The following is a 22,471-nucleotide window of genomic DNA, read 5'->3' as shown; positions in this document are numbered from 1 at the left end:
TATGTTTCCGGGAAAAAAATCACTTAGTGCTTTGTGAATATACTGACAATTTCAGCTAAAACGAAAAATGAGCTTTTTTTAATCAAAGTAGCCTACTGTAACTTTAGGGTCCTCATAAAGATATCACACCAACAAAATTCATTGAACTGTACAAGCAGATTAAGAGGCAAAGTATTTGGATCTTACTTGATACTGAGGAGCGGTGGCTTGTTTCAGGCATAGCAGCCTCGAGCGTTGGGGCCGAGGCAGATTCTCGTGGCTTTTCCAATGTAGACAGGACTTTGTGATCTGAAAGAAAATAAGGCTAAATAATGGGGCGGTGCATAGGTAATAATAATAATAATAATAAAACTGCATGTAGCACACAAGATATTTTCCATTCTAAAGGGGTGAATCAAGGAGAAAATATAAAAGTAATTGTAAGTCAGTGAAAATTTATATTGCGGGTGAGGTAAATGTTTAAAAGTTTAAAAAAAATTGTTTTCTTTTAAAAGTTGTAAGTGAGGTGCATATGATTCACAGATCTACTAAGGAACTAAATGCAGCATCAATGTAGACTTTAGTTCTGGAGTGAGGTTCTGTCACTGAGTGTGTGAGAGAGTCAGCAGTACACACTGATCTGTCAGGAACATAAACTGTGACGAGGTCAGTGATTAAGCCTGGAGTGAGCCCGTGATGTGATCTGTAAGTGATTTAACACAAGTTTTTATCGTCTGGTAATTGATTTTCATGTTGTACGGAAATTGAAACCACTGGGTGCCTCTGCTGTAACCATGGAAAAAGACATTTTCAAACACATCAGCATGGTTTGAAAAACAGTTTAAGGGCGGGTCCATCTGTCCACTGTCCCCATCAATTAGTTTGTTTGTATTTTTTGTCTATCTGAACTAATGTGGTGTCCAAAACTGTACATTGCTAAGCCTCCAAGCAGATAGGTGGTTAGAGGAATAAAGCTGATTTGGAACATGATAGCAAAATATTCTCAAAGAAGGCTTGGCTCATTCACAAAGAGGCACATTAAGTGGAAGACTTTTGATGCTAAAACATTGGTACTTTGGCCCAAATTTAAATGTTCAAATCTGAATTCATGAGGTGCACTACTGGGGAACTACATAATGTTGTAAAATACTAAAATAAGTAGGTAAATAAATAAATAAATGGACCCAGCCTTTAACAGTGATCAGTAGTATAGCAGGTGATATGTAGTAAATGGCCAAACTTTGAGTGAAAAAAACAAACAAACACTAGTATAGTCCTTTAAGTTTAGTTCAATCATTAATGATAGTTAAAAACACTGTTACAAAGAGTGATTAGTGTGCTTTTAAAAGGCATTGGATAAGTCTCAAATCCCAAAAAAATCTTTATCCAACCTTACCGGTTTCTGTGGTCTGCTCTCCACCCAGCTTGTCAAACATATTGAACGTGATGTCCAGGTATTCCCTCTGGATGGCACTCACAGCAATCTTCCTTTGCTTCCGCTGTCGGGGAACAATCTGGATTTTAAACTCTGCCTCATCATTGTCATCCGCATTGTCAGCCTTCTGGTCGCTGTCCACTTCATCGCCCATGTCATCGTCCTCTTCATCATCCCCATCCTCTTCTTCATCATTGCTGTCACTCTTACTTTTTTCTGGTGAGGAAAGAGGCTCTGCTTTGTCCTCTGGGATGTCCAAGAAGATGGTCCTACCTGAAGGGCTCGTCCCTGGTACCATCCCGGCCTTCACCTCCTCACACATGTCGTCTAGTGAGGTGTCGGGGACATGTGGAGTCTTCCTCAGCAGGTCTCTCTTCTGCTTTAAGGTCATGGGGCTTTCGTGGCAGACATTTTCCGGACGATCAGGAAGATCCAGGGAGGCACTGGGAGTCACACGGTTTGGCTTCTTTTCCACAATCTCTGGGCCTTCCTTCCTCACCACGAGGTCTGGGGACTTTTTGTCACTAGAACAGTCCTCCACACTCACCTGAACCACAGGAGACAGTCGCAAAGTCTTACTGCTTGCAGGGGAGGAAGAGAACTTTGGACTCCCGTTGAACTTGGAGGCTATGATGGTGTTAAGATCAAACTCTTCATCGCTTTCCACGATCCTCAAAGGAGGCAATGGTTCAAACACCAAGGAGTCGCTGTCGGACATGGAGAGCAGTGAGTGTTTTTCTGGAATGGAGGTGCAGTCAGAGGAGAGGTCGATGAGGTCTTGGTCCTCCTTCCCCTGAGCTGATCCTCCCAGGGAACTTAGGTCCAACTTGTCCTCAAACGTCTCCATGCAGCTGAGGCGGACCTCTGGGATGACAGGCTTGGAGCCTCGTCGGTCCACGGTGTCACCGCCCTCTACCCGAACCGAAGACCCGTCGGATGATCCTTTGCCATGATGCCTGCCTTGGGACGTGGCTGAGGATGGCGGCAGGACCACGGGGTGCGCCTGCATGTCACAGCGATCAATGCAGGATTTACGTCTGTGTTCATCCAGATTGAAGAGGATGGAGTCAGTGTTGGAAATGTCCAGAGACTTCTGCTTGTGCATGGCCTGCAGCCGCTTCTTCCTAGTGCTCTCTTCCCTCACACAGTGCAGAATGCTGTCCTGAAGGGCGCTGGCTTCACGGTACTCTGACAGCTCAATTTCACCTGACACACAGAGGATAAAGTGAGAGTGAAAGTGAGACCCTCCTGCAATCTCAGAAATATGTTCCGCTGTTATACTACGCTTGACTCTGAAAGCCTCTGCTTCTTACTTTTCTTGGCATTCAGCTCCACCGGCTGGTACTTCACAGACTTGCTGCCACCAATCCTCTTCAGACGGGCAAAGAAGGTCTGTGACTCCTTGTTAGCAGCACCAGTCGGCGTGTCATGGACGTCTGACTCATCAAATACACTGTCCTCTTCTAAGATGGAGAAAAAAAATAACATCAGTTCTGCATTTAAGAGGCAAACAAAAGCCTGTTGGAAGAGCAATTTACTGGGAAGACTGTCATTTTGATCTGACTGGGCCATTATAATATACATAGCATAGAGAGCTTTCACTTACAAAATGTTGTCATAATTTGCTGCCATAAATGGTAAAGTTATCCTTTTAAAAAATGTTCAGTAGACTGGGGATTTTGGGATTAGTGATGGGCAAAAATGAACAAATGTTTTTTTAACTCTTTTAAGTATCCAGTACCAGAACAGCCTGTCAAACACCCTAGTGCTTATGAAACCTTAACATTTAACAACATGATACAGCAATGGAACTCAATGAACAAGCAGGCTTGAGTCGAGACTATCGCCAGCCAAAGCAAATGTTGCCTTCAGATGGTCCTCAGATGCTCCTCTGACTTCTTTGAGTTCATGGGCTTTAAATTGTAAAGTGGAAACGACATGGTCGCTAAAGAGAACGTGTTGTATTTTATTCCTCAGAGCATTTAAACAATACATTAATAACAAAAGCAAGAGAAACTGATAGGATGAGCCACACACTTGCCCTTCAGAGAATGACATATTGTTGGTCAGTGACATTTCTGTGACATCCCTTTTAGCTTACATAGTCTACCTACACACAAGTGCTGAATCAATGCAGTAAAATGAATATTTTAGATTTAATCTTTAGCTTATACACGATGATTGGTGATGTATTGAGGAGAAGTTTAGTGGGGCAGACAGCACCAGCTATCACTCGAATGTACTTTAACAGAGCATCATGGAGAAACTGACACCATATTTTGCAAAAAGTATAAAAACTTGAGAATTTGGAAAGGTTTGATACATTTTCATGTATCAACTCAAAGGAACTGATACTGTGAAAAGAATTATTCAGTTCATCACTATTTGAGATAAATAACATTCTTTATTTTGTTTCACCTTTTTCTTTCTCGCTGTAGCGGCTCATATTGGAGTTGTCGCTGTAGAGCGGCCCTGCCGTCGCGTGGGGACGACAGCTGTGATACTGGGCGTTCAGTGTGTTGATGGTGATGTGGATCAGATGAAGGACCACTTTACTGACGTCCATGTCTCTGTAAGGGTACTGGGGTGCATAACAAAAATACAATAAGCTTATGTTATTGTTTTTGTAATTCGTACTGTGTATCATACATTAGAAAGAAAATATGTAACGGCAAGATTCACCGCTCACTTAGAGGTGAAAAAACATAATTATTTTAGAGACTGGATGAATAATTAATTGCAAAGAAATCCCACTAACACATAGTAATACAAAGAGTACCTTATAGAGGATAACTAGCAGGGCTTTGAGCCACATTTGTCTGATGTGTGGCCTCAAGGCCCAGAGAGAGCATCGAGGCGGCTGCTGGAAATAGTGTCTGAGCTGGGGACACGTGCAGTACTTCAACACCTGGACCACCAGGGGGAGCAGCTGCTTCCCCAAACCAATATTGTAGTCCATCACCTACACGAAACAACCAGTAAAATCATCAGCATTCATGCTGTACTGTCATATTCTTCACCATGTGCTGCGAAATATACCAGTCACATCAAAATACCACAAAATGTGATAGATTATATGTCAGTTACTTGTGCAATGCCTGCGATGAAGCCGTTGAAGCAGGTAGAAGTGCGCATCTTCTGAGGTGCAATCATGAAGCAGCCCTCCTGTTGGTCATAGCCGAGCAGCACGTACAGGTGACGCTTCACTGTGTTAAAAGCTTTGGCACTGCCAATGTCGGCCTCAGCGCTGCTCTGGTCTTTGGCCATGAATTTCATGAGCACCATGATGAGCTGGTGAACCGTCTGGTGATCTATGCCAGCATCTTCAGGAAGCAGGTCTCTGATGATGGTGTCGTCCTCTGGAGACGGGGTCTGGCCTACAAGAGGGGCTGAAGCGTCAGGGTTAAAGTGCGGGAGGAAACGTGCTGCAGGCAGAGGGAGAAGATGGGGAAAGGGAGGGGTGCAGGACCAGGGGGGTAACAGCACAGAGGTGAGGGGGAGTCAACCCGTCCTGTCCACTACTCTGGCAAGACAGCAGGTGACATCATCATGCAAAACACATACATCAGTGCAGCATGTTCATGGAATATGTAAACGGGGTAAACACAAAAAATGACTAGCAGCTGTCATTAGCTGTTTGCTGTTAGCAAGAGTGTTGTTTTCACTCCTTTTAGTGTCAGATGAAAAAACAATGACTGTCACAATAGAGCAAACATTGCTTTTTCAAATTTTCCCTCATAATTTCATGTAAGCTCTATTGATAACCATACTGCATTTTTCTCCAATATGATGCGATTATGAAGAATAATGTTTCAGATTTCAGTTGTTATTTACCTGGCAGGACTTTCTCTATCATATCTCCCAGTGTCGGGGCAGAGTGCTCTTGCCTCGTAAGTCTTAGAGCTAAAAACCACATATGAAGAACACAATTTAGGAGACTGTACAGGGGAGGTAGTACAGGACACATGTCTGAGTTTCATTGTCACTCAACATGTGCACATACAAACACATAAAAACACAAAAACAGACAAAATGGCCCCAGTGTTATAATAATCAAGATCGAGCTTGGTCTCAAGACCACTTCTTAAAAGTGTCTGTCTTGTCTCAGAGTCGACCACATTTTCACATGGTCTTGTCAAGTTCTCAGACAAAGAGGAGGATTGTAATTCAAGACTGCTTCAAGGCCATAACTGCAAGGATATCACTAAATTTCCTATGCAAAAAGGAGTTGAATGTTGATTTCAGCTCCTTAGTGCTTGTTTGTCTTTGTTTGTTCATTGAAAACAAAGGAAAAATCCCACAAATAAAATTCACTTACATATCTCATGGTACACTTTCATACATAAAGTATGGCAGTAAAAAAATGTTTTCTGTGGGGTTTTTTTTGGTGAATGTGCATCTTGCATGTTCTACATTTAATCATAATTAGTCTCACACTGGTCTCAAACACTAAAATTCTTGGACTTGTCTCGGTCTCAGTACACTGGTCTTGGTCACGACTTGGTGTTGGATTAGCTTGTCTTGACTACAACACTGAGTCTCAAAACAGTAGAATTTCCAAATGTTATCAAGAATTAGGGATAATAACAAATATCAGATCACATCTGTTTGACGCCAACATAAGAAGCATCTCCCAGACATCCTGCTGTTCAGAGCCATGGATAAAATGAATGGCATGTTTGGGAGTTCTTCCTTTATTAATTTAAACAAAGTAGCGTTTAGACATTCAAGTGAAATGAACATTGGGAACAGACAAGTGAGAAGAGAAACACTAGGAAAATGGGTCCACTGTGGTCAAATAGTACTTGCAAATAAAGAGGCATTTGGCCCGAACCACAAGGAATAGAAAATGGGCCGCATGACGGCAATGCAGACAGTGGCAGGTGCTTCTCCTTAACAAACAGACTTGACGCTACATGGACTGCAGATGTAATGTCGTCCAAATAAAGCACCTAGGAGGCACTCAAAGTCTCAAAAGTTATTTGTAAGCACTGAGTGACCAAAGAGTGAATGATAGTGACACAGGTTCAGATTCAGATTGACAGACAGACAGATCTGTGCTACTCACGAAGTCGGTTGCTCAGTGACTCAGGGAGTGAAAATGCCCGTTTAGACTCTGCTGGGCCTCCCTTCACACTGTCACGGAGTGAACGCACACTCTTCTGCCGATTCCTGGCAAAGCGGGCCCTTCGTATCTTCCACATTGCTGCATCACTGAGGTTGGCTACATTGGTTCGCACGGCTGTGATAGCTGTCAAAAGAAAGATTGTAATTTTGAGCACTACTAGGCTGTAATGTTTTTGTTACACTAAATATCCTGCCAAGAAACACGCAGAGTGGGTGGATCAGCTGTAAAAAGTGTGAATGGGGACACAGCAGCTACGTACTGGTAGGGAAAGGGAACTCCTTGTTGCAGTCCAGGTGTAACTGAGCCTCCAGAGATAATGTTTCAAAGCGGTTCACAAAGAACTCCCAGCTCAGCGCAGGAATGTCTTTCTTCAGGAAGTGCAGCAGCAGGAGCTTGCTGAGGATGATGGGTCGATCCCTCACAACAGTGTCGAACTGGAAATCCAGGCATAGGCATAACCCCTGGATAATAAAGAACACACGTGTAAATGCACAGCTGGACGTGAGTACACACAGCTAAATGAACAAGGTGCCTAGCAAAGTCACCTGCAGGGCCGGCCTCTTGATGGTGTCCAGCAGCAGTCGGGCCCGGGTGGCCACAGCTGGGTTGACATCCTCCACAGAAGCCAGGAAGCAGCAGAAAGCGTGGGCCAGAGAGTACTTCAGCAAGTGGTTTTTCGTCACAGCACCGATGTCCAGGAACCGACACAGCACAGCGACCTTCTCCACTGAGAGTTTTCACAAGAATACAGAGTGAACAAGAACATCTTCAGCAACACAGACAGATCGCAGAGCAAGAGGACACAACCGAGCTGCCACGTGCTCAGACAGTATTACTTTCATACAATAAACAGAACCGGCAATGACGTCATTAACGAATATAAGTTAATGTAATACTCAGCTACATCTGGCAACCTGTTTGTATTATTGTATATATTGGATTTCATCTTATTTGCACCTCACTGTTGGCTATTTTTTTGCTCATATTTTGAACCTTACTGCAAGCTAGATTTTAAAATATTTTTCACATAACTGTTATAAAGATTTATATTTAGTTTATATTTGCTATATATTGAATTTTTCTGCTGAGTTATTTCAGTCAGTAACTGCTGCACAGCAGTTTCCCTCAGGATAAATAAAGTTTTATCTTATCTTGTCGTGTCTTACTACATCCTTTGTCATCATATTTGTATTCACATAATGCATGGGTATATCAATATGATTTTACATATACAAATCCATAGTTATCACTCTGACAACACAATGTCCGTCATCTTGTGTGCGTGGAATGAAAAAGAAATGCATTAAGTTATCAAAAAAGATCTTTCTGGTATTTGTTGGGCTTATTTATAATGACTTTGATTAAAATCTAAAGCTAGAACCTTTATTCTGAAATCTGAAATCCATAAACTTTCAGTCATTCTGGGCTGATGGGAAGGACCCAGTGTTGACCACTAGGTGTCAGTGTGAGGGTTCAGAAACATCCCTGAGCAGCACCACACTGCCTGTTGGTCTCTTCAACGTTTTAAATTAATATTTGTGTGATTTTTGGCCACAATTATATCTGTTTCAACACTACTAATAGGAGGGTGTAATGACATTGATATTATAGACCATCATTATTTGAAGCTGTCATCATGGTGGATAATTTTACTGGGTGGTAGGACCAAATGTCTGAATTCATTTTACAGATTTTTACAGATTATTCATATACACAATAGGCTGATAACTTATCACCTTTTGAGGAATACTTATTGTATGTTTGTCAGTTCAATTATTCTCCTGTTTTCCCATATTCACACACTGAGTCGGAGGACATGTCCTCTGCCTCTGTCTCAAGGTCGTACAGCTCCTCTCTGCCAATCACAAGGCGAGAAAACCCTTATTAATCCCACAATTCCTCTTTGCCGCCTGTTTGAGCCACATGGTAACCATGACAACAGTAGGAGGAGAGGTGGGCAGGCAGTGGTTTAGGTAGCATATTATATAAGCAGGCTGGCAGTTCATTCATACACAACCACACACACTTCATTTGCAGAATTAAACCTTGAAAAAAATATGGACGGTTTAATCACATCATCATAAGCTTGATGAAGTGTTAATACCTGAATATGAGGTTTTACATGGTATATAATAATCTTCAGATTTACAATATATGTATTTTTACACCATAAGCCTATCGTTCACCTGCTTCGAATCGTATTTTCCAGTCTTTGCTGTTGAAGTTTGTGTTGATGAGGTTCCAGAAGATGTCCGCCCCATGTGACAGAGAGAGGGCGTGGAGGAGCTGAGGCACGGCAAGGGAGGCCAGCTGGCAAAACTCTGACTTCAACATGGACCACAGACTGAAACACAAACACCAAATTAGAAACACACACACACTGCTATCATGGAGTTGGTTAAAAACAAAAATTCACAACAATTTTGATTAAAATGACCTGTCAGCACATACCTCGGGATAAGCATCTTCTCCTGGATGTAGGCCAAAAACTGGGGGTGATCCTTGCGTGCGAGGTACAAACACTCTCCATGGAGACAGAGGATCTTCAGACAGTTTAGCATGTTGAACAAGATGTCGGGCTCCTCAAACTTGGACATTTCCTGAATGCAGAGGAAACGTGTGACTCAACACTCAAAAATAAATCATATTCTTGAATGCTTCTGGTCTGCTTGTGCCTCAGTTTTAATATACAAGTACCTGCAGAATGGTGTATATGAGCTTCAAAGATACTGGGAGCTGCTGGTAGGAGAACTTCTTATCAGAGTTATTCTTCAGGGCTGGAAGGGAGACTGTCGCGTTAGAGGAAACTTTCAAGTTACTCTGCACCGTTAAAGAGCAGACATGGTTAAATGACGTGAAGGAAACATATCAATGTAAACATAAGTGTCCAACATTGATATCATTTTCATATGTGCACAGTAGGGTTGCTTCGTCCCATAAAATAAAAAATCATCCCATAATTGGAAACTAAAAGTTCTGTTTTGTAATACAGGACACAGTTTGTTTTGTATTTTTGAGAATCATTTCAGTGCAAATCTATGGGAAATATGATGGGTCAGAGTATTAAGACAGGGTAATTTGTATGAGACACATGGAAACCCTGTTGATGTGTCATCCTCCTGCTGATTTAATGTTATTTTGACTACTCCAAACACAGAATGTGCTTCTCATTGGTCATGACTCGGTGAGTGTAGTCCGTCGGTAAAAAAAAAAGAGAAGAGTATACAGAAATACTGAAGGTAATAAAAAACTTGCATTCAGTGCTGTCTTTCCTATTTCCATTTCAGGAAGTTGGTAACCATATTGTACAGTACATGTGAAGCTGCAGCTGCTAGCCAGTTAGCTAGTTTATTATAAAGACTGGAAACAGGGAGAAGTATTTCTTTACGGATTACTGGGTTTCTTTTGGCTGTTAACAGTTTGTGAAATATTTTATTATGACTGACACATTTCATTATTTTGAACATTTTTCACATATTGTGAATAGAACTGATACGCACATGGGTTATCAGGAGAATGGTTACTGGGGTTACTGGGGTTATCAGTTGGTGCGCCACTTGGGTTGTCTCCTTCCTCGCTTCCATTCTCTGTGCCGACGGAGAAATCTGGCTGACCCAAAAGCAGAGTTTCCTCCAAACTATCCGTAGGTTCCTGCAGAAGAAATCAAACATTGTCATATTTGTAAGCTGAAGAAAATGAAGACAGACAAAAATTGAAATATTTTCTGAACATGTTATGATTTTATAATGTATGACATATATTAGATGCAAAAGCATTCATGCTATGTATCACCACAAGGCGAATCTCTTCTCGGGGGGTCAGCCTCTCCAGGAGCTCGCAGCCCAGCTGGTAGCACAGGATACTGGACTGGCACAGGCTGCACTCCAGTGCCTTCTCATCCTTCTGGCAGGTGTGTGAGCCACCCCATGGGGCCTGGAAGACGTTGTTAATGATGCCCACGATATCCTTCCCCAGGCTGCTGTCTAGACCCAGCATCACACCGTCATCCTGGAGCTCCATCTGGGACAGCAGGGGACATGACCGTAAAAACAGGAAAGTGAAAAGTGGGGCACGACACACAAATCTCAAAATCTCACGTGGGGGCATATTTGCTGTTAAGTCTCGCTATGAATGAACAAGACGAATAATTGTCTGTGTACAACGTCTGCAAATGTTAAGTAATACACTATGATGGTGTTTGTATAAAAGGGAAAGTTCAACTTTGAATCAAAAATCTATATTTTGTCCTCGTACCTGTAGTGCTATTTATCAATCTAGATTGTTTTGGTGTGAGTTGCAGTGTTGGGGATATCAGCTGTAGAGATGTATTCCTTCTCTCCAGTATAACAGAAATAGATGGCAATCACCTTGTGGTGCTCAAAGTGCCAAAAGATACATATGAAATACAGCAATGTCTCCTTCCAGAAATCATGACCTGGTTACTCAAGATAGTCCACAGACCTTGTTGTGAGTAGTTTCATGTAGGAACTATTTTCTTTCTAACAAACTACCCCTGCCAACCGTATCATCGTGCAGAAGGAAGAGGAAGGAACCAAAACAATCTATATTGATAGATTGCACTACAGGTAAGAGGAAAAATGTGTATTTCTGATTTTGGAGTGATCTTTTCCTTTAAGACATTGTGCTACTTCCATACAATTACCAAGAAACAAAAAAAGTCCTTTTAAATATCATCACTGTTAAGCGTAACAAATTGTAGTCCCTTTAGGAAGTATGTCAGTAAGTTTTCACCAGGAAAGTGTGGTCACCTGCTTGAGGATGAGGTCAAACATGAGGATGAAGCAGCCGAGGTTCATGTCATCATCTTCACAGTCCAGATCCAGAGCACAGTGGCCAGCAGCGTGACCCAGGTTTTTAAAGGGGCTGCAGCGCAGGGGGCTGCGGAATGGGCTCCTGAAGGGGCTGGGGAATGGACTGAGGGTGTTGTGCTGCCCACGGCGTCCCGGATCAGACACCACGCTTACCTACAATCAAAGAGCACATCACTAAATAAAGTAAAATATATACGTTTTACTTAAAATTCAAATAAAATAGCTCACAGTTTTATTAAACTTGAAATATCAACTAGGTGTAATATATAGCTGTATAATATATCATATATGTCCACATTGGAGCCCTGTAGTGTGCAAGTTTTTAATTTGTTTTTTTTTTTTAAATCTGCTTCGGCTCAGCAATTGCCCTCTTTTGTTTGGATGTGTGCGTACTCCTACTTTTACTTCAAATTGACACCATTGACACGTCTGTCTTTAAATCTCTGGTTCACCTGTGACTGTCAGTTACGACGACACGTACAAAGAGTACAAAGTTGCTCAGCTGTAAATTTCAATGATAGATCCACATCACAGTCAAGTTCAATTAAGCCCTTTAAAGGAGCTATATTTAGACAGTGGCAGTTACCATGGCAACATACAGTACATCCCAATGAATGGTAGAAAATAGAAGCAAAGAGGAGCAGAAATGTCTCATAATCCTTAACTGGCATGTGATAGAAAATAGCCAAAAAAAAGATCCCAAAGGTGTAATAACATCAAGTCAAGTGATGTTTTGAGTAAACTGAAGTGGAGCTTGCTGCTGATTCAGCAACTAAATTGGAATGAAAATAAATTAAAACAAGCTTTGAACCACCATATCTTTTTTGGGGGGGAGTATTTTTGGCATTACTGTCTAGCTCACCCTGCGAGCCCCAGTGTTTCCAGTCAGATCTGAAGCACGTGCCTTCCTCTGATTGGCAAGCTCCTTTAAAGAGTTCACACCATCGGAGAACATCCCGATCAGCAGCTGAAGAGGCACGACAATGTCCAGTTCCGACAGCACCTGGGTCCAAACAAGACACACAAACGTTTAAGTGTTCATTGACACTAATAATAAAAAAAAAAAAAAAAAGTCTATTTTTCTAATTCATATGCAGATGCTGAAAAGCCTTGGCCTGACATTGCTAGACCAAATCACAAATGCAAATTAGCCTAGAACCTCTCAGTTAATCTTCGCTTTCCAAGGGGTGTTTTCAACGAGTTATCTACATGTGACATAGCAGTGAGTGACCACATCCGCCCAATGTAGACAGCCAATTCCAACACAGTAGGAATAGCCAGCAACAGCACATAAGAGATGCAAAAATGTAAATAAACCACAGTGTACAGTGATGAACTGGTATATCCAGTCGTGCTGCTGTACCATGAGTTGGTATAATAAACAGCAAACACATCTTTTTTCTAAATTTTTAAGCACAGTTGACATGTCTTCCTGAAGCAAAAACATAGCATACAGTGTCTTCAATACTGACGCAACAGCAGTTTTTGAAAAAAAAAAAATGTTTTCAACTCTTTAATTTTTTTGTTTCAAACACACTCCAAATTAGATAAAAGGTTGTGATTGGCCCAGCACATCTCAGGCTGATGGAAATCTGTGAAAAGCAAGGGGCACCAGATGTATCTGCCAGAGCAAATAAAACATGAGCTTGCGAATTCATCTTGTTACCAAGTAAAAAAGTCTGACACTCTCAAATACGATGTAGTTGGATGACATTTTGTTCATGCTGCTGTTCAAGCATTAAAAAATAACATCAGATAAAATCATCAGCAATGAGACTTTCCAGAAACAAATTCTGGATATCAGTTCCGAGATAGCCTGGCAACCTGTCAATGACAGCTGGGATAGACTCCAGCCCCCCTGCGACCCTTAAGATGATAAGCAGCCAGTGAATGAATGGATTAAATTGTGGATATGCATGATATATGACATCATTATGTTTTCAACAGGAACCTTTTTCTTCTGAGAAAGACCAACAAAAATGCAGCTAATGAGCATTTTAAATGTATTTTTTGCTATATTGTAACATGAATACTATATGCCTGGTTAATACCAGCAGGGTAAGTGGCAAAATATGGGTTAACTGACACTTAATAATGGAAATATCTATATAACCACAAACCATGGACGCACCACAGCTATACCCTGAACGATGTACAGAGTCACAATGTGCACCACTTCTCTGCCTGATTTGAATGTGACCTATTTAATCGGGGTAAATTAATACAATCTCTTGATCACAGTTGTGACAGAAAACTTGAAATTGATCCATGTATACAGGGCAGCAAGCTGTGAGTGCATATGGGATGGAAGGCAAGATCCCTCCTATCTCTCTCAGTGTCATTCTGTGACCCAGATCCATATTCAGCAGGGCCCCTGCCCAGACTCTCACACTCTGTGACAACCTGTTCAATTCACACGCGCTGTGGACAGAACCCCAGGATGTGAACTGGACATGAGACAGTGTGTATGTGCATGTGTGTGTGTGTGTGTATGCATACTTACATGCAGCCACAGCAGAGCTTGCTCTTGCACAGACGCTGGGTAGCCGGAGAATCTGCAGCTGATGAAGCCAAACATTTCTTCCATGGAGAAGGGCAGAGGGCACAGCTCGATATCAAACATCTTACTGTAAGCAGAAGGTGGAGCAGAATATTTTGTTCCTCTGTTACACAATCAGTGATTTTCGGTTCACTCCTGTTATTTTTAATGTTGTTCCATGCTGCAATTGTATTGTCCTCACACGGCTTCGGCTTTATTTCTCCTTCAGCGGGTGATTTCATTTATGCATACATTTTCCAGAATGACGCATAGGTGGAAGTCTTAACATGTGGATACACATTAAAAGAATTTGGGCTGTTGAATAGCTGTTTAAAGATATACAATGCAGGATTTTAGTAAAAACTGCGTACAGACTCATACAGAAGTGATCCCTCTAAATCATCACTTACGACCCACTAGAAGTGTTCAGTGATGTATTTTTCTAAAAAAAAAACTACAGGCCCTTTGCCTGTATTTTATTATTTTCTGTGTTTGGGAAGGTTATGGGCGTGTACCCCCACAGCGCTCAGGTGAGGTCAAAGCTTTATAAAAAGGTAGAAACCAGGTGCCAGACCATAAGCACCATCCAAGAGACAGTGCTGAAAAAAATGAAATGCCAACATAAATTGAAACAACAAACGAGAATAAATCTGGGATGGCCTTTCTGAATGTTAACAAATAGTAACTGACAATCCTGCGTAGTATATCTTTAAGGTTAGGTTTAGCTAAAGGAATAATTCAACATTTTGGGAAATGCACTTGTTTGCTTTCTTACCAGAGATGAGAAGATTGTAAGTATGAAACTGTAAGTATGAAAAAGGAGAGAGGAGCTTAGCTCAACATTAAGACTGAAAGCAAGGGAAGCAGTTAGCCTGATTTTAGCTACATCCCACCACTATTTGTTAGTTTAATCAGTTCACAAGCCGAATTTAAAAGGAAAAATTGCAGTTTTACTTGGCTAGAAACCAGGCGGCCAGGCTCTTTGATTTCCTGGAGTCTCCACTTGTTATCTGGATAACTTGCTGCGATGAAAAGAATCCATGAAACCTGAAACTTGGCATTTTAGGATCCAAAAACAAACTGAACATTGGCACTCACAGATAAATGTATTATTTAATGATGGCAAAATGAACAGAAATTGATGCTTTTCAGGTACAAAGCCATCACCTGTGCCAGTGTTCTGTTTGTTTTTGTGCACAGGTTAACCAAACAAGATGCAATTTGTTAACTGTCACACTGTTTGCTCCTGATACCAGTCTTAATGCTATGCTGATCATCTCCTATACCGCACAGACTTCAGGGTGGTCTCAATCAACCCTCTGCAAAAAAAAAGAAAAGACTATTTCCCAAAATGTTAAACTATTACATTTCTTTTACTTTTCACTGATAATACGCCTGCTATTGAGAAGCCCATCGGCCCAGAGTGCATCCACTTCCCTATCTAAGATGTTCCCTTACTGCAAAAGCTAGTGTCATGCATTATAGACAATTGAGGCTGACAGTAGTATTTTTGGATAAGAGCCTTCTTTCAGAGATTATGTGAAGTTCACACAAATCATTTATCTTTAATGTTTGGACTACTAAAAATACATATCTGCTATCAGACTGTATTATAAATGCACTGGAAATATCTTGATTTCATGTCACGTTGAGTGCATTTGCCCAGCCATATGCAGAAACAAGAAAAATATATCAGCAAATGACAGAACTGACATCAAGGTACACATTTGTTTGTTAATTAAGGTATATCAGAATAAGCTACACCTTACAAGAACATGGTTAATCACCCTCACTACAGCTTATGACAAATGTCTTTATTAAAGTAATACCGTGATCATGAAAAGACTTAAGGTGGTGGACGTACCTGAGCACTTCCCGGAACTCTTTGAGCTGGTTGTCTGGCACCTCGGTGCGGATGGCCTCCAGCCATTCAGGCATAAAGCACTCCCACAGTGGCTGGCTGATGACATTATAAGGTATCAGGCACAGGATGCGGTTCAGGCCCTCCTTCAGCTGGGTCACGGTGCTGCATGACTTGTCCCAGTAACCTCCCACCTGGTGAAAAGTGTACACGTACTGGTTTAGTTTAAACACAGCCCAGAGAGTTCAGATGGTGACCTGTCCATAATTTTAATAAACATCCCTCAGTGACATGCTGATTTGATGATATTCATAGCTGTTGAACAGTGTAACATGTTAAAAGTTAACAAGAGCTATAAGAGATAAACAGGTGCTTGGATTGCATTGGCTGAATATTTGCATGTTCATGTTAGTTGTGTTATCTGAATATAACCCCCCCCATGAACAGATTACTGAATGGGCGTACTGGGCACAGACCCAAGGACCGAAAGTGTCGGGCTCCCCCCCGGCCTCCACCTGTCACATGCAGGCTCATAATAACCATAAAAAACATAAAATGGCTACAAACAGACATAAACAACTACAAAGAGATGCAAAACAGAGAGAGAGAGAAGAGAAAAGAGAAAGAGATTCACAACAATTACAAAAAAGCGGCAAAATAACCACAAACAAAAATAACAACAAAAAAAACCAAAAGAGACACAAAACTACAGAGAGAAATGCAATGACTACAAAGAGATGAAAAACAACGATAAAAAAGAGTCTAAGCAACTATATGTGCATCCTGCTCCTCTGTCGGAGAGGTGTCTGTGCCCAAGGACCCATCGTTTCATAATCTGCCCAGCACCCTGTACATCCTCTATAACTCCTCATCCTTTTATTCTGGACTTTGTGCTTAAGATATAAATAGAATTATCATTAACAATTTGCTTATTTAATTGCTTGTTTATTTATATTTGAATTTTCAATTACATACTATGTGTTTGGTTGACTGGAATCTTGTCCTTACCCTGGCAAACTCAACAGGCTTTGGCAGAAGACACATGACCATGACATCAAATCGCACTTCACACACTGTCTTCAGCCACTTGGTGACAAACTGAGGCTTCAGCTTCTCCACCAGGCTCCCGACCTCATCGTCCATCATGTAGGCGGTGGAGTGAAACCACTGGAAGACCATGCTGACCAGCCGAGCCAGACTCTCTGTGGGCGTGTTCTCATTGGGCGTGCACAGGCTCACCTGCAGATAAGAGCGAAGGTCAGAAAAGCAAACTAGCAACAATGAATTCAGCAGGGTAAAGTAACATAGAGGCCATGCACTGTACACGCTCTTATCTCCCAACTTATTGACAGACACAGCAAAAGCCTGTGATTACACACCAGGAACCAGATGCCAAACTGACTAAGGAGTCGCTGGTCGTGCTGGTCGTCCTCCTTGTTGTCAAACTCAATGTTGTCCAGAGAGTGGTGGGAGGCAGACAGGCCCATCTGACGACGCCTGTTCATCTCAAACTCACGCTGCTCTGCATGAATTTCAGCCTCCTTGAGAAGACTGGGTGGATAGGGAGGATTTACAAAGGCGGAGAGAAAACACAAGGGAGACGTATCAATAAAGAAAGAGCAGGAGAGAAACTAAAAACACAGGCCGAGGATAACCTGACATGGCGTATACATTAATAATCTAATTTCATGCAGTACTGTTGTGCATATATTCATGTAAAAACATGTTTCACAGCATTACAGCCATATGCACTGTAACTATGGCTGTGATATGTCAGTGTAAACACTGTGAATGTACCTTATAACAGCTTCCACAGTGCACACTAGCTCCTCTGCTCCGCATTCCCGGGTGTTGATGGGAGGGGGCGAGGTCTGGTACAGATGGGTCTCCGCCGCAGCCCCCACCTCGCTGCTGTGGTGGTTGACATGGCAACGCTTGCAGTAGCGGACAGGCCGGTTGCCATGGCGCCCACAGCAGCCAGCCGAGAAGCAGGTGACCACGGCCCTCCTTACATGAGAGCTACAGTTCTATAAAGCCAAGAAAGGAGGAGGAGATCGGTTTCTATTTTCTATTCTGGGCAGTAGGCAACAAAATAAAAATATGCCATGATCACAGCAAATCAGCCAATAATGCATCATGACAAGAAGCTAAAAATAAACATATTCCCTGGTCTCAAACGCATCTAACTGCTCTGACTATGAATATATTCCTCCCCAATATGCATTTGTTTAGAGATGTTGATCTGTCCTAATCTGCAGTGATAGAAAAAGTCTTTATGTGTCCCCACGGTGTCTCGGGTTTCTAAAAATAAAAGGCATGGCACTAGAGAACCATCCTAATCTGATCAGCCTCTAATCTTGTGCCATTAGAGAGATGCAGTGCTCCCTATCAAATTAACATATCTGTCCTCTGATGGTGAGTTCACTTATTCACCCATCCAGCTTTCAACCACAAAGAAATGATGTTGTTGTTTACACTACATTCTATCTTGGGTATCATGGTGTATTTATAAATAGCTATTCTCAGATGAAGATGACGGAGCTGGTGTAAATCCAGGTGGGAGTTTAAAGAGCTCTCTGAAATGAATGTGACAAAGCCTGATCAGAAAGGGATGCTATGGATTATAAACCACTGGACAAACCAGGGTGGAGGCCAGCTGTTTCCCCTGACAACTCCGGGCGGCTGCTCGGCCTGACGGGAATACCTGAGATTATCTCATGTTCAGTTCTCCTGGTGTCTCCCTGGAAACCAGCAGGGAGCACTTGCCCTTAGCAGAGCATTCAACAAGAGCGAACAAACATCACGCCCCAGCAGGTTCATTTGAAACGATGCAGCCTTTACTGAGTCGCTCCAGTGAATGGACTTCTCAATGAAGAAAACATTCAAGGTTCATGAATAATGACCTCGCTATGTATCACAGGTAGAAAATGGAATTCATAAAATGTTTTCTACAAGGTCAACAGGTATAATTTGTTTGTTTTCGGCAGTAAAGCAATTTAAAGCACATGTATCGTATTTGTGTTTTGTTTGTGCAGTTTAAGGCAAGATTTCATTACTCTGAGGCTGCAGTGAGATTAATCAATAACAACAAATCACTGCAAAGGTTTATTTTTTCTAAATATGGAGAAATTTTGGATAATGTTCAATATGACATCATCCTTTAATGAGATAGATCACAATGAATAGGAGGTAATGAGAAGAAAGTTAAAACTTACCTTCTTTTGACAAATGGCAGATATCTCTGCTGCAAAGACAAATCAACAAAATGTTCACTTTTCAGACAACACAGGTAGCTTTTAAATTAACACAAAAACTTTATAACTTTACGGAGCATATTGAAGTTTTAAAACATCAAATATAATACAAACAACAATTAAATAATATTATTTTGCAATATAATTGAAAAAACACTGCTCTCCTGTTCCTTTCTTTATTTTTTCTTGTTTATTAAACTTTTTTATGTTTGTTGTTAGATGAAAAAGACTTCACTGATATTGAGATAAGATCAGGGATAAAATATTATTATTCCCACTCTGGGGAAAGTCACATGTTACAGTACCTTAAGAGTTAGAAGCAAGAGAAAAAGGGAAAAAAGTGACCTGTTTCTAGTTAGTCAGCCTACATTTGCTCTTGATGTGCCTTTCCTTGGTTTTATTTTGGGGTTTTTTTCTCTCTCTCTTTGTCTTTTTTGCTCTCACCTTTTCCACTGAAAAGCATAATCATTTTAGAAAACAGGTGCTAAAAAAAGGTTAAATTATATATTCTTTTTATGTATATAATCAGACGACTAAACTTTGAGTACATAGCAGATTTAACTTTAGCTATAAGCATAGTAAAAGTAAAGGATCAAATATGTGTCCCTATACTAACCGCAGTATCATATTATTCTGTTAAAACCTTTCAGTATATCATTGATTATACTAAATATATTCCATGTATTTCACATTTACTATATATATGCTCTTTGTCTGTGGGGAGCAGGACAGAAACCTCTTTTTGTTAATAAATACTCACCTTGGGGCAGGAGAACATCAACAAGCCATTCAGCATGGTCCCTGAAAAGGTCAAGAAATGAACAAACAATGCTTGATTTATAGACAAACTGCACCACAGAGCCTAAATACAACCCCCCTCACACACACGCAGCAACTTCCTAACAGAGCTGTGAAACAGAATATCGTCCCTCAGTATAAAAGACAATGCAAAACAGAGCCATGCAACTATAACATGCTACACACTGGAGAAAAGAGAAACAAGTGGCTGTGTGGTTTCGTGATGATGATCTCATTATCGGCGCGAAGGAATTACGTAACCATGGCGATGTATTCCCCCCGGATTTGATAAGGAATAAGGACAAATAATGAGGCAGGCAGTAGGTGATGTATGTTTTGAATGTCATCTTATTGAAGGAGGGGGAGGATGGAGAAAAGAGGTGAAACAGATGCGTACCCTGCTATCCTCTGGCTGCACTCCTCGCATATATAAAGAGGAGGGGGCTTGTCTCCCAGGGCAACAGAGAGAGTAGGATCTATACACATCTGCAAAGTAAGACAGGTGGCGTTAGAATATGGATGTGATATTCAAAAAGTGAACATACTGATGTGTAAAATGTCATTTTCAAACCATCACTGCTCATTTACGGACAAAAAATATCTGGGTGAGGAGGGAAACTGAAAATTAAACAATTTTCAAAGTCACATAATCCTATGAAATGGGTACAAATAATTTTGCCATGAATAGCCAAAAGTTCAAAAAGACTTTAAGATTGTTCCAATTTAAAACTTTTTAACTGAATTATCATTTTCACATAGCCACCAAATAAACTGGAGTAAAACAAAGCTAAATTGTGCACCCTGTTTAGGAATGTCAACCTATTATTTATGACTTGTTACACATGTTGATTTAAAGGTTAATTGTGCTACTCTTTAATTTTCTGCGCTATGCACCACACCAGTCTGGTAGGAAGATAGCCAGCAGCATTGCTCATTTAATGAATACCACTAATAACTTTGTTCTGACATGTGGAACCATGTGCTCATCATCCTGGCTCCCCCCAGCTCGCCCGAGAGAGTAAGCAGCTCAGTTTTTTAGCCGTAAAACTCCTTTAGCATCGCTGACTATGTTATCAATGTAAGCTCTGTTAGTGCAGTTAGCAGTGTCAGCAGGGCTAATGGTGCTGACACATTTAACCATGCAAAGGGGGCTTGCAGCTCAAAATGAAGCCACTTACTAACCAGGGTGACCTGGGACCAGAGGTTGTTTGGTGGGCAAATTTCCATGTCAATATGGCTGGCTGTCAGCACAGCCAACAGAATTTTCTTTTAAAAAGCAATACATTTAGATCACAAAACATTAACCTTTCACCGTCTCTAAATAGATAGTTCTTCGAAATGCAGCACTAAAGCTGACTGAGTCACTGTAACAAAGGAAAGGCCTCTTGTATTTCAAATCTTTTTTTCCTCAAAAATTTAACAGTTAGTTACCAGTTAAAGGGTATTGGTCTTTTGAAAGCAGAAATGACTGCAACTGACATCTGACATTTAGCAAATATTCCAACTATTCTTTATTCTGTCACTGTAGACACTGCAAATAAAGTCAGATGTGCTCTATGAAAAGTTCAACCACTTAAGACCCTCCCCCATTCTCCCCAAAAAATAGAAGTGCCCTCCCAATAAAGAAAAAAAAATCTCTCCCCTTTTCTGAATCCCCCTCCCCCAAAATAATTTCAGTACAGTCCCTCAGAACAGAATACCATACAATGCATTTACCACAGCTACCATTTTCCATTTGTCCCTTACACATAGCACTCTCCAAAGGCAGTATATCATGATGCTGCTCAAGAAATCATATACCTGTCTCCCCACGCCTCTGTGTGGATGGCTGCGTGCATATGCTTCACCCTGTTCTCTTACAACCTGTGCCTGGCCCTGCGCTAAACCTCAATGCTCATGGCCTCAATGTTCAGATGGTGCACTGTAATTTACTGTGCTCACTTGATGCCACCCTATCCTCAAGGGCTGCACGGGGTCACTGTTTCCAATTAAGCCCCCCTCTCCCCATACCCCCTCCCTGCTTGTGGTAATTGAAATCCAGCCCCTGTCCATGCCCCTGCTCCTTCTCTATTTGTCAGTTTTGAGTACAGTTGAGTAAAGGCAGGCGGAGCTGATAAAGCAGAGCAACAGAGACTGGTGTAAAGTAGAATAGAAGCTGATATCATTACCTCACTCCCACAGCTGCCCCAGAACGCACTGATTTATTTACCGAGGGGCTCACAAAAGCAAATATGCCGACACGCACGGTTGAACTCAGAAAGGCAATCTGGCCCATACCCCATGCATTCCCCAAGGATATCTCAAGGGAAGCACCTTTTTAATGCAGAGTGTGCTCCTAATCTATCCTCTTATAGTAATAATGCATTGTAGCGGTAAAGGGATGAGGGATCCAACAGTGAATGTACCTGTGTTGTAAGAGTTAATGTTTAAGGCTTATCTAACATATTTTTCTAGACTGAAGTCACCTTGACAGCCGGTTTATTGATAGCATTGTGGCACTCGATATGTTGACAGTGGATGGGGTTCCAGGCTGATGCAGGAAATTGTGGGGAGACAGAAGATTGGCAGTAGGGGAGGAGAAAAGAAGGAAAATGGGAGATAAGTTAGACCTTTAGTTACATGAAGGGCAGATTAAGCAGCAGATA

At 41.4% G+C, this 22,471-nt stretch overlaps 1 protein-coding gene across 1 annotated transcript in view; it reads right to left on the bottom strand.

The window, feature by feature from the left end:
- The window catches only part of LOC121954129 (protein unc-79 homolog), a 46,612-nt gene that overhangs the window by 11,031 nt on the left and 13,110 nt on the right, over positions 1-22,471 (bottom strand). The window contains exons 8-33 of the mRNA XM_042501466.1: positions 22,292-22,356; positions 20,224-20,312; positions 19,789-19,829; positions 18,990-19,018; positions 17,572-17,801; positions 17,154-17,325; positions 16,783-17,013; positions 15,778-15,968; positions 13,878-14,001; positions 12,237-12,377; positions 11,312-11,527; positions 10,335-10,562; positions 10,043-10,193; positions 9,240-9,319; positions 8,994-9,142; positions 8,729-8,886; positions 7,088-7,269; positions 6,802-7,003; positions 6,483-6,665; positions 5,249-5,317; positions 4,502-4,839; positions 4,194-4,376; positions 3,833-3,995; positions 2,728-2,877; positions 1,376-2,620; positions 187-288 (exon numbers count right to left, since the gene is read on the bottom strand). Coding sequence (XP_042357400.1) covers positions 187-288; positions 1,376-2,620; positions 2,728-2,877; positions 3,833-3,995; positions 4,194-4,376; positions 4,502-4,839; positions 5,249-5,317; positions 6,483-6,665; positions 6,802-7,003; positions 7,088-7,269; positions 8,729-8,886; positions 8,994-9,142; positions 9,240-9,319; positions 10,043-10,193; positions 10,335-10,562; positions 11,312-11,527; positions 12,237-12,377; positions 13,878-14,001; positions 15,778-15,968; positions 16,783-17,013; positions 17,154-17,325; positions 17,572-17,801; positions 18,990-19,018; positions 19,789-19,829; positions 20,224-20,312; positions 22,292-22,356 — 5,112 coding nt within the window. The remainder of the gene's footprint in view (positions 1-186; positions 289-1,375; positions 2,621-2,727; positions 2,878-3,832; positions 3,996-4,193; positions 4,377-4,501; positions 4,840-5,248; positions 5,318-6,482; positions 6,666-6,801; positions 7,004-7,087; positions 7,270-8,728; positions 8,887-8,993; positions 9,143-9,239; positions 9,320-10,042; positions 10,194-10,334; positions 10,563-11,311; positions 11,528-12,236; positions 12,378-13,877; positions 14,002-15,777; positions 15,969-16,782; positions 17,014-17,153; positions 17,326-17,571; positions 17,802-18,989; positions 19,019-19,788; positions 19,830-20,223; positions 20,313-22,291; positions 22,357-22,471) is intronic.

Source organism: Plectropomus leopardus, chromosome 14, assembly GCF_008729295.1.
Source record: "Plectropomus leopardus isolate mb chromosome 14, YSFRI_Pleo_2.0, whole genome shotgun sequence".
NCBI classification, from domain to species: domain Eukaryota; kingdom Metazoa; phylum Chordata; class Actinopteri; order Perciformes; family Serranidae; genus Plectropomus; species Plectropomus leopardus.
This window is presented reverse-complemented; position numbering and strand designations above follow the sequence as displayed.